At 42.4% G+C, this 12,830-nt stretch overlaps 1 protein-coding gene across 3 annotated transcripts in view; it reads left to right on the top strand.

Moving 5' to 3' along the window:
- SGK2 (serum/glucocorticoid regulated kinase 2) overlaps positions 1–12,830 on the top strand; it is a 66,632-nt gene that overhangs the window by 20,081 nt on the left and 33,721 nt on the right. For all 3 annotated transcript variants that reach the window (XM_043990344.1, XM_043990346.1, XM_043990345.1), the window contains 2 exons: positions 4,190–4,239; positions 7,529–7,586. In XM_043990344.1, coding sequence (XP_043846279.1) covers positions 4,190–4,239; positions 7,529–7,586 — 108 coding nt within the window. The remainder of the gene's footprint in view (positions 1–4,189; positions 4,240–7,528; positions 7,587–12,830) is intronic.

Genomic DNA, 12,830 nt, shown 5'->3' on the forward strand with positions numbered 1-12,830 from the left:
AGACTGGGTGATGATTTTGGTGAAGGACAAATTGAAGAACTTGAGTAGGGGGCCTTCCACCCTGTGTGTAGTACTGAGAGCTTGGTTGTTTTACAGTGGATTGTTTTGCAAGTCCTAGCCTCCTGGTGAGTTGAAATCAGTTTTATTTTGGAGTGGGAGGGATCCAAGCCAATAAATCCAATAAACATTTACTAGGCACCTACTATGTGTCAGGTACTGTGCTAAGGTATGGGGATACAATTAATAATAACAATTTAAAAAAGACAATCGGGGCAGCTAGGTGGCGCAGTGGATAGAGCACCACCCTGGAGTCAGGAGGACCTGGGTTCAAATCCGGCCTCAGACACTTGACAACTTAATAGCTGTGTGACCCTGGGCAAGTCACTTAACCCCAACTGCCTCACCCCCCCCCCAAAAGACAATCAATGCCCTCAAAGAATTTACAATCTAGGGGAGAGACAATATACAAAAGCGGGGCAGGGAGATATACAGTGGGAGGACCTATCCCAGAACAATGGGATTGGGGGCTCATTCTTGCCTTTTAAAAATGGTGGAGAGAGGGTGTATCTCTGGGGAGATCTCTGGAGAAGGAAGTAAGCTGAAATTTGGGGTATGTAATTTACTTAAACCCAACACTATGATGCCCTTCTTGCCCTCTCTCACCCAGTAGAGAGGTCACACAAACTCTCAGAGCAGAAGGGGCAATGGATGTGAAGTCACAGGATCTGGGTTCAAATCCTCCTCTGTCACTTAATACTTGTGTGACCTTCAGCAGGTCACTTCAATTTTACTGAACTTAGGTTCATCTGCAAAGTGAGGTGGCTAGAACAAATGAGTTTTTTGTTTTTTTTTGGTGAGGCAATTGGGGTTAAGTGACTTGCCCAGGGTCACACAGCTAGTAAGTGTCAAGTGTCTGAGGCTGGATTTGAGCTCAGGTCCTCCTGAATCCAGGGCCAGTGCACTAGCCACTGCGCCACCTCGCTGCCCAACAAATGAGTTCTAATGTCTCTTCCAGCTCTAAATCTATGAGCCTAGGTGGGACTGGGATTTTATATCAGGTAAAGGTGTGAGCTGTGTGGTAACAGTTGAGGGTGTAGAATAGAGGTAAGAGATAAGTCTAGAAGGGTAAGTTGCAGGGGGCTGGGGATGGCATTTGTTTTTATCCATTTTGTGGTCAAGCTGTCTGGCATTGCTCATGAACACAATATTGTCTCTTCATCCCTAGATTAATACTGTAACATCTGGGTGAGATGCAGGTTTAAGATTCAAGCTATTTGGATTTTAGCTGTCTCTGAAAGGAAGTCAGGGAAGCCAGGAAGTATAGAGGAGGGAGAGCATCCAGGGATGGGGGACAGCCCATGAAAATTTTATTTTATTTATTTATTTGCAGGACAATGAGGATTAAGTGACTTGCCCAGGGTCACACAGCTAGTAAGTGTCAAGTGTCTGAGGCTGGATTGAACTCAGGTCCTCCTGAATCCAGGGCCCATGCTTTATCCACTGCACCACCTAGCTGCCCCCCATGAAAATTTTAGTCAGGAGAGAGCGTATCTTGTATGATGAACAATCTGTCCCTGGATCAGAGCGTGCATGGAGGAGAGTAAGGTGTAATAAAACTAGAAGGGTAGGAAAGGACTGGGTTCTGAAGGGCTTTAAAAGATAAACAGAGGATACTGTATTTGATTCTTTCTGGAGGTAATAGGTAATAAACTGGAGTTTATTGAATAGGTAGGTGGTTACATGGGAAAGAATACTGAATGTGAAGTCAGGATTTATTGTTTAGTTGTTTTCAGTCCTGTCCTATTCTAGGTGACCCCACTTGGGGTTTTCTTGGCAAAGATCCTGGAGTGGTTTGCAATTTCCTTCTGTAGTGGATTTTACAGATGAGGAAACTGAGGCAAACAGGGTAAAGTGACTTGCTCAGGGTCACACAGCTAGTAAGTGTATGAGACCAAATTTGAACTCAGTTCTTTCTGACTCTAGGCTCACACTCTATCCACTGTGCCACCTTGGTTCTACTTCCAGCTCTGTGACTAAGTTGGTAGGTGACCTTACTATCACAAACAGATGACCATCCTTCTTTCCTCTACCTCCTCCTTCTTGTCACAAGAAGAGCTTGTTATCCACATTTAAGGGGCTCCCAGTATAAGCACAGGATTGCATGTAGGTGTGTATATATATATATATATATATATGTGTGTGTGTGTGTGTGTGTGTGTGTGTACATATATATATATATATATATGTATATATATATATATATACAGCATCAAAGAGATCTGGGAGGAAGAAGATAGAAAACATCTGCTCCACTTGTTGAATGGAATTAGATAGGACATCTAGAACAGGAGTTCTCCACCTCTTATTTCCCTCTGACAGTATGATGAAGCTTATTCCTCAGAATCGTTTTTAAAATTTTTTTTTGGTGAGGCAATTGGGGCCAAGTGACTTGCCCAGGGTCACACAGCTAGTAAGTGTTTAAGTGTCTGAGACCGGATTTGAACTCAGGTCCTCCTGACTCCAGGACTGGGGCTTTATCCACTGTGCCACCTAGCTGCCCCAGAATGATGTTTTTAAAAGCATGGAATATAGGTGGCGCAGTGGATAGAGCATGGGACCTGGAGTCAGGAGTACCTGGGTTCAAATCTGGCCTCAGACACTTAATACTTACTAGCTGTGTGACCCTGGGCAAGTCACTTAACCCCAATTGCCTCACTTAAAAAAAAAAAAAGCATGGAATAAAACACATGAGATTGGGTAGCTAGGTGGCACAGTGGATAAAGCCCCAGACCTGGAGTCAGGAGGACCTGAATTCAAATCCAGCCTCAGACACTTGACACTAGCTGTGTGACCCTGGGCAAGTCACTTAACCCTCACTGCCCTGCAAAAAAAAAATAATAATAAAACATATGAGATTATAAAAGAAACCAATTATATTAAAATATTTTTAAATGAAAAAAAAGTTCAGAGATTCCAGGTTACCAACCCCTGGTAAGGGAGGCAGAGACTAAAGTAGAAGGAGACCCCCAAACGCTAGGTTTTTATCAGTGGCAATCAATTTAAAAACTTCAAGAAGCGGCATTGCCAACTGTTTTATCAATTCACCTTAAAGACCATGAAGCTTTCTTTTGACTTACAGCAGAAACCTTCCATGTGCTGTCTTCCTCCATTAGAACTTGAGGGTAGGGATGGTCTTTCCTTTCTATTTATATTGCCAGTACTGAACACAGGACTTTGTTTACAGTAAGTGCTTAATAAATACTTTAGTCATCCATTTATATAGAATGTGTCACTGGCCATTTTTTAAGAAACTGAAACCTGAAGGTCTCCCTCTAGGAATTTCTCTCATATAGGATCTAACCTCCTTTCAAACTAAATGATAGGACATCAATCATAGGGTGATAAACCCTTGGAGGCCATCACTTCCAACCTGCTCGCTTTACCGATGAGGAAGCTTGAGGACAGGGGCCTGCATCTCAGTCATCTTTGAGTCTCTCACAGCCCCTAGCAGTGCATATTCCTATCATGAGAGAAGGGAAGAGACTGTCTCTTGCTGATATAGACTCCGTGAAGGCTGGACTTTTATTGTATTCGCTTGTCCATTGGGATCTTGGAAAGTCGAGTACTTATGTTTGTTGGAAGTCTTGCCTATCACCTACCTACCTCTTGGCAGCAGAGCTATAAGGAGAGGCAAATGCCTGCCTCACCGTACAAAGCTGAGGGGTGCAGAAAAATAAAGTATACCTTGACTCTCCCAAGAGCATCAGACTATGGAGGGGAGAGGGAACTAATTTTATATTCTTGCCTCATATACAAAATTAGTGCTAGTGCTACAAGGCAGAACCATCCCTGAATCCTCTTGGATTTGCTGCTTCTGATATTTATTATTTACCCTTTGGCATAACCCATTCAGAGTTTCTAATGTTGGGCTTTCAAATTGCAAACCGTGGGCGTAGGGAATGGGCACAAAGCCGGATCCTGGAATCCTGAGATTTCAGAACTTTAAGTAACTTGGAAAAAAATCACTTTTTCCTCATCTTTGAATAAGGGCAATACTTGATTTTTTCTACTTCATAGATGGGAGAATAAATAAATTTTTATACACTTGTTTGTGGATTTTGAGAAAGAAAATACTAAAGGAATAAAATTGATTTTAAATAACTTTTAGTTTTGTTTAAAATCTTTTTAGACCTCAACATCCAAGGGGAATATCAACTTGGGACCTTCAGCAAATCCAAAGTAAGTTCTTCCTTTTTTTAAATTTTTTTTTATTTTGTGGGGCAATGAGGGTTAAGTGACTTGCCCAGGGTCACACAGCTAGTAGTAAGTGTCAAGTGTCTGAGATCAGATTTAAACTCAGGTTCTCCTGAATCCAGGGCCAGTGCTTTATCCACTGTGCCACCTAGCTGCCCCTGAAAGTAAGTTCTTAAAGATGAAGAAACTGAGGCCTCTCTGAGAAAACCTCTAGATGGGAGAAAATGTTTGTTGCTCAATGGATTTTGTGATTCCCTGCTTCTAGTCTCCCACTTACAATCCATTTTTGTTTGTTTGGCAAGGTAATGAGGGTTAAGTGACTTGCCCAGGGTCACACAGCTATTAATGTCAAGTGTCTGAGGCCATATTTGAACTCAGGTCCTCCTGAATCCAGGGCCAGTGCTTTATCTGCTGTACCACCTAGCTGCCCCACAATCCATTTTGCATAATAGCAATTATCAGATTTCAGTCTTCCTAAAGCACATCCTCCCTCGGTTCACAATCCTTCACTTGGCTTCCCATTGCTTTGTGCAGTGGTCTTCAAATTTTCATGTAAATGAAAAATGTTGAGTATATAAGTCCACTATGTATTTATTTACTTATTTGCAAATTACATACATGTGCTACTACTAATATAATAATGATCCTTATTATACAATTTATATAAAATAGATGAAACAAAACTATGAGTTGAAGGTGAAGTAATGTTGATCCTTAATAAAATATTACTTAATAGTTAATAGGGGGGCAGCTAGGTGGCGTAGTAGATAAAGCACTGGCCTTGGATTCAGGAGGACCTGAGTTCAAATCCGACCTCAGACACTTGACACTAGCTGTGTGACCCTGGGCAAGTCCCTTAACTCTGTTTGCCTCAGTTCCTCATCTGTAAAATGAGCTGGAGAAGGAAATGGCAAACCACTCCGGTGTCTTTACCATGAAAGTCTCAAATGGGGTTACAAAGAGTCAAACATGACTGACTAAACAAGTTAATAGGAAGTCACTGGAGTTTATTGAATAGGGGAGTGACATGGTTGGACCTCCGCTCTAGGAAAATGACTTTGAGAGGGGAGAGTCTTGAGGCAGGGAGACTGACTAGGCTGTTGCAATCATCTGGGTAAGAAGGGATGAGGACCTGAGCTGGAGTGATAGCCTTGTGTGTAAAGAGAAGGGGAGAGATGTTGTGGAAATAGAAATAAGATTTGGCCACTCATTGGATATATGGGGTGAAGGAGGGTGAGGAGTTGAGTGTGGCACTGAGGTTGTAAACCTAGGAATCCAGAAGGTCGGGGAGTACCGAGTAATAGGAAAGTTTAGGAAAGGGGTGGTTTGTAGGGAATGGGGAGGTAACAACCCAACGATGCCTGTTTACCCTCTATGCCTCACTTTATACTGCCGAAAATGTGGGAAAGTTAGAGAGGCAGGGCTATTTTTCACTGTCCATGTCCCTAAAGCAGAGCCTGGTCCTCAGGATGAGATGGGAGAACAATAGACGGGGCAGGGAATTTTGCCTGCATTACCAGCTGCTTGGTTTGCAGAATTAGGTTATAACTGGCCCAAGGGGTCAGTGTGAGAAATGGGAGGCCAGCATGAAAGTGGGCAGAGTAGAGGAGGGGAGAGTTGGCTGATAATGGGTGAAGGAGGTGGTGGTATAGTTCATTAGAGACAAGGCCAGGATTGGCTATGGGATGTGACCCATTTTCCCACCCTCTGATTGGTTGATTGCAAATCCCCTGGCGTCATGGCACAGCCCCTATTCTAGAAACCACTGGCCTGGAGAACAAAGACCATACTTCTTACCCTGAGATTCAAGTTCCTCCAGGACCTAGCATTTGGAACTTAACTTTTACAACATTATCCTCCCCTAACCTTAGTGCTTCAGTTAAAGTGGATAATTGGCTATTTCCCAAATGTGGCCCTGTGCTTTCTGGCCTTTGCATATTTGCTTGTGCTGTTCCTTCCTGGAATATTCTCCTCCCATCTCTGCCTATTGAAATCCTATCTTTCAAGGCCCAATTCGCATGGTCTCCCTCAGGAAACCTTCCCTATTGCCTTAGAGGGCAGTCAACTTTCCCTCCTCATCTGTATTCACATAGTTCTCTGTACTTGTCTGTCTTTTGACACTGGCCATGTCATAACCTGCACTGCAGTTATTTTCATACATGCCTTTTCTAAGTCCACTAAGCTGAAAGCAAGCGAGTGTCCCAGGGGAGTTGAACCCTAAAGATCACGGATAGTCCAGTCTCAGCTTTATGGATGAGCACAAGGACTGAGTCCTCTCTGTCTCCCTCTCCTTCTTCTCCTCCCACCATGACTTTTACTGCTGACTCAGGTATTTGTTGAACGGATGAGATGCTTTATTTTAGGAAGGTGAGTTAGTTTGTAGTGAAGCAGTGTCCTCGGCCCTGACAAAGAACTGTTGTTCTTCCCTGTTTTTTTTCTTGCCATTTTCATTGTTTGTGGTGATAATGATTCTTTTTCCCTTTCCAAGTTGTACTTCCCTATTTTTTTTTCTTCTCATTTTTGTTGTCTTTGGTGGGAGATGCCCTTCTCCTTTCCTACTCATTTCAAATGCTAACATGCTGTCCTTCTTCACTTCAGGCTTTTAATAATTAATTTAGTCAAGGTTCTGAGGTATGCGATGAAAGAGGATTCAGTCTAGTCCAGACCATACACTAATTTTATAGATTAAGAAACTGAGGCCTTGGGAGGTTAAGTGACTTGCCCACTCAAAGTCTCATAGGTAGTAAATGTTGAAGCTGATATTTAAACCTCGCCTTTCTGTTTGAGGGCCAGTCCTTGCTGCTCAACCTGTCTGCCTCCTGTTTCTTCTTTCCTTTCCTGTCCTTCCTCCTGCTCCCTCCATAATATAACACATACATCAAGCCTATTTGCTTTGGGTCTGGATCATGCTCCAGTATCATGTAAATGAGCTGAAATGTGGCCAGAGAGTTTCCTTCTGTGTGTGTGTGTGTGTGTGTGTGTGTGCGCGCGCGCGCGCGCGCGCACATGTGTGGCAATTGGGGTTAAGTGACTTGCCCAGGGTCACACAGCTAGTAAGTGTTAAGTGTCTGAGGCCGGATTTGAACTCAGGTCCTCCTGAATCCAGGGCCTGTACTCTATCCATTGTGCCACCTAGCTGCCCCGAGTTTCCTTCTTAATGACTAGAATTACTCTTCTATTGGGAAGATCTGGGTAGCCCCCCTCCTGCCGCCCCATATGCCAGAAGCTAGAACAAGAGGTTTATTAGCAATACATTCTTCTTCTCTTCCAACAGTGCCAAGCCAACAGACTTTGACTTCCTGAAAGTGATTGGAAAAGGGAGCTATGGAAAAGTAAGTGATATTCTAATATTCAGGGTCATGAGTCACTATATTCTTCTCTGTGGTCTCATGGTATTAAGTGTAACCCATCTCAGGCTCACCAGTTTCATTCATCCATTTATTTATTTGCTCATTTGTTCATTCATTTGTTTATTTATTCATTCATTCATCCACGCATTTATTTATTTGTTTGTTGGTTGGTTTTTGCAGGGCAATGAGGGTTAAGTGACTTGCCCAGGGTCACACAGCTAGTAAATGTCAAGTGTCTGAGGTCTGATTTGAATTCAGGTCCTCCTGAATCCAGGACCAGTGCTTTATCCACTGTGCCACCTAGCAGCCGCAGCTTGTCAGTTTTAAAGATGCAAGTAGCCAATCAAAGGAGGCTACCCCTTTCCATGTGATATAGGCTTAGAATAATATAGGCTTGGAATCGATTAGAGGGGGCTTCTCCTGTGAGAAGGGAACTCAAAGATGACCAGATAGCAGGACATACATGATGAGGAAGTAAGGGCAGATAAAAGTTTATAGCAGGAATGTTGGCTGGGTGTGTCCACAAATCTGGCTGGAGCCAGGAGACAGAGATAACCCCAAAGGTCAGGATCATCATTTCAAAAAAAATTCCCCTTGACTCAGGAATATGACAAACATCCAAACTTTCTCCACCACACCCCAAAAGGGACCTTTCAAGTTTTCAAGTGGTCTCCCCCATCTATCCTCTATAAAAAGCCTTGCCCTTTGGGGCAGCTAGGTGTCACAGTGGATAGAGCACCGGCCCTGGAGTCAGGAGTACCTGAGTTCAAATCTGGCCTCAGACACTTAACACTTACTAGCTGTGTGACCCTGGGCAAGTCACTTGACCCCAATTGCCTCACCAAAAAAAAAAAAGAAAGAAAGAAAGAAAGAAAAAAGCCTTTCCCTTCCTTCTGTGTGGGAGGAACACTCTTTTCCTTCCCTGAGAGGCTGTTTTTGACTCCTCTTAGTCACTTTACCTAGCGCCAAATAAAAACTTCTTTAATTCTAATTGGATTGTGTGAAAGAGTGTAATTCTTTATTGAGGAATACCTAAGAACAACCACAACCACCCTCCCCTCTACCCCGTGTCACATGTGGCAAGGGACTACAGTGGGTTCCATGGTAGGTAAACTGGTCATGCTCAAAACATACCCTGAGATTGTTGTCGTTCATTTGTTTTAGTTGTATCTGATTCTGTGTGAGCCCATTTGGGGTTTTCTTGGCAGAGATACTGGAGTGGTTTGCCATTTCCTTCTCCCACTCATTTTTACAGATAAGGAAACTGAGGCAACTGGGGTTAAGTGACTTGCCTGGGGTCACACAGCTACTAAGTGTTTGACGCAGGATTTGAAATCAGGAAGAAGAGTCTTCCTGACTCCAAGCCTGGCACTTCATCCACTGTGCCACCTACCTCTCACATATTCCGAGGAGCCTAGGTTAAATAAGACCGCCTATTCAAAAATCAGCCATTAATTCAGATTTGGGCTAGATCTGATTGTTGGGAAGTTTTTCCTTCTATCAAGCGTAAACTTGCCTATATATAGCATTTCTGACTCTCCAGACTTCCCCAGCATCACTTTCCTTGCTCCTTACCCCAACCCCTATCTTTTCAGCTTCCATTTATGAGTTATCTTCCCCTATTAGAGGGTGAACTCTTTCAAGGGGACAGTCATTCTTTTTGCTTATATTTGTATTCCTACTGCTTAGCCAAGTGTTTGCTCATAGGTGCTTAAGAAAGCTTGTTGACATGACTTCTTCTACTCACTGTTTCTAGCTCTACCCCATGGAGTGAAGAAGAAACAGCCTAATGCTTCTCTTTGGCAGCCCTTGAGATACTTAAAAACAACTATCATGTCCCCGCTAAGTCTTCTCCATATCAAACATCACCATTCCTTTCAAATCATTTTCATCTAATATCAGCTCCAGGGACTTCACCATCCTGGTTGACTTCATATTGATGCTTTCCAGCTTTTCAGTGTCTTTCCCTAAAACAACTGAAATTAAATAGTATTCAAGATATGATCTGACCATGGAGTACCGTCCTTAGTCCCAGACACTTAAGTTTTTGTGAATGAAGTCCAAGATGATATTGGCCACATCCAAGGTGCTGAGCTTCCTTTTCTCTATCTCATCCTACCCCAGACTTCCTCAGACACTTTGGTGGCCGGCTATGGCTTCTCCATTGTATACTTGTGAAACTGATATGTTTTAACCCAAGCAGACTTTATATGTATCCATAGTAAATTCATTCTTATTAGAGTAAGCCCTATGGGCTAGCTTGCCAATATTTTGGTTGGGGGATCCTATCATTGGGCCTGGTTATTGTCCCTCTTAGTTTTTGTTGTGTCATTTAAAATATTGTGGGACTAGCTGGGGTTTCTAAAAATATTGCTACTTATAAATTAAAGGCTATTGTACCAGTTTGGGCAGTAAGCATTTATTATTTTTGTTTGTTTGTTTGTTTGTTTTAGTGGGGCAATAAGGGTTAAGTGACTTGCCCAAAGTCATACAGCTAGTAAGTGTAAAGTGTCTGAATCCGGATTTGAACTCAGGTCCTCCTGAATCCAGGGCCAGTGCTTTATCTACTGCGCCACCTAGCTGCCCCAGTAAGCATTTATCATTAAGATCACATATTGATAAAGTATTGACCATGTGTCTGACTGACTTCCCCACTAGTTACAGGTCTTACAGGCCTGAACAATTAGTAGAGTCCCAGGAAGAGGGCCAGGGAGAGTGAGCCCAGGGTAAGAGAGTAAGAGAGAGATTCTCTTATCTCCAGAGATTTTTATTCTCTTTCAGGTAGAGGCGGGTCACCACACATTGATCTGAACTAATTGGTTAGCATCATTCAACTCCATTGATTGACATGACTTGGGGGATGGTCAAGGTGTGTTTCCTCCCCTAGGTAATCAGAAAGGTTGATCTGCATTCCTTTTGTTAAACTGAAGGCTCATCCCAGGCTGGGGAGGGGAAAAGAGCAGCTTCTGGGTTTCTCAACTGTTCTCCCTGCTGCCTTTAGACAGTCATAATTATAGGAGTTTAGAGTAGAATAGTTTAGGGTGAGTGACTTCATGGAAGAGGCAGAAGTCTTAAAGAATGAACAGAGGGGGGGCAGCTAGATGGCACAGTGGATAGAGCACCGGCCCTGGATTCAGGAGTACCTGAGTTCAAATCCAGCCTCAGACACTTAACACTTACTAGCTGTGTGACCCTGGGCAAGTCACTTAACCCCAATTGCCCTGCAAAAAAAAAAAAAATGAACAGAGGGGGATATGTGAAGGATAATTTGAGTTAGCCCCCCAATTTAAAAGCTTGTTGAATTTTTCAGCTTTCAAGGAAAGAAAAACTGAAGTAATAAAACTTCAAGTTAGCCTTTATATATCTCCTTTCCCCACACCAATCACCAATTGGCCAGCAGTGATAAGAATATGCTTTTACCCTGGGAATTTCTTACTTAGCCAACTTTCTGCTATCTATGTTATAAAGGCAAGAGAATATGCTGAATAAGCTGGCTGAAGCCTCCTGTTCACTACTGAGTCCCCCGCCCCCATAATTAGATATTATTCTCTTATTAAAGTGGATCTCTTAAACAAGTTTGGCAAATTTGAGACATCAGGCAGCCATTATGCCGATGTTTTTGGTGTAGTCATAACAAAAAGAGCATTTGTTCCCTTTGTTCTCTGTGTCTTTTGTGTTTTAATCTTGTGGTAACTTGAGAAGTTCTGCATATAGAATGATGCCCCTTACTTCAGGTAGCAAAGTATCCTGAATTGAAAAAGACATTGATTAGAGGTCATCTAGTCCAGCACCCTCGTTTAAAATTTTTATTTTATTTTTTCCCCAGTTACATGTAGAAACAATTTTTAACATTTTTTTTTTACTTGCCCATGGTCACATTGCTAGTAAATGTCAAGTGTCTGAGGTTGGATTTGAACTCAGATCCTCCTGAATCCAGTGCCAGTGCTTTACCCACTTCACCACCTAGCTGTCCCTTTAACATTTATTTTTTAAAAATTTGAGTTCCAAAGTTTGTCTTTCCCTACTTCGCCTCCCCTCTCCATGACTTAGTAAGCAATTTGATATAGGTTATAAAGTTTAGTCATGCAAAACATATTATCATTAGTCATGTTGTGAAAGAAGACACAGGGGGGCAGCTAGGTGGCGCAGTAGATAAAGCACCAGCCCTGGATTCAGGAGGACCTGGGCAAGTCACTTAACCCTCATTGCCCCACCCAAAAAAAGAAAGAAAGAAAGAAGACACAGACCTAAAGGGGGAGGGGGGGAACATGAAAAAAATAAGGTGAAAAATAATATGCTTCGATCTATATTCAGACCCCATCAATTTTTTCTCTGGAGGTGGATAGCATTTTTCATCATGAGTTCTTTGGAATTGTCTTAGATCATTGTACTGCTGAGAATAGCTAAGTCATTCACAGTTGATCGTCATAAAATATTACGGTTACTGTGTACAATGTTTTCCTGGTTCTGCTCACTTCACTTTGAATCAGGCCATATAAGTCTTTCCAGGTTGTTTCTGAAACCATCCTGGTCATCATTTCTTATACTACAGTAATATTCCATTAAAATTATATACCACAACTTGTTCAAGCCATTCCAACTGATGGGCATCCCCTCAATTTCCAATTCTTTCCACTACAAAGAGAACTACCATAAATATTTTTGTACAAATAGGTCCTTTCCCTCTTTTTTTTTTTTTTTAATCTCTTTTGGATAGACTTAGTAATGGTATTATTGGATTATAGCCCTTTGGCAGCACCCTCATTTTACAAAGAAGAAAACTGAGGTGCAAAGAGGGAAAGGGTCAGGATTTGAACCCCTGTTCTCTTGATGATGATTTCAGTTGCCCTCTCCATCATAGCCTAGCAATGACTTGGTTATTGAGACTTCTGAGTTTGCAGTGTATCTCGTCTACCTTGGGCTTGGATTTTATTTTACCCTCCTTCAACCCACAAATAAGACAGAGGAGAAGGATGGACAGGGCAGGGAGAATGTATGGTAGCTATGTTACTTCCTGCCTGCTCTATACTTGGTTTAGACAAGTACTCTATCAAAATGTACTCAGCTCCCTGTGACCCTTTCTAGGTGATCCTTGATTTTTTTTTATTTTTTATTTTTGTTTGTTTGTTTTGGTGAGACAATTGGGGTTAAGTGACTTGCCCAGGGTCACACAGCTAGTAAGTGTCAAGTGGCCGAGGCCGGATTTGAACTCATGTCCTCCTGACT

The sequence above is a fragment of the Dromiciops gliroides genome, chromosome 2 (genome assembly GCF_019393635.1).
Source record: "Dromiciops gliroides isolate mDroGli1 chromosome 2, mDroGli1.pri, whole genome shotgun sequence".
Classification (NCBI taxonomy): Eukaryota; Metazoa; Chordata; class Mammalia; order Microbiotheria; family Microbiotheriidae; genus Dromiciops; species Dromiciops gliroides.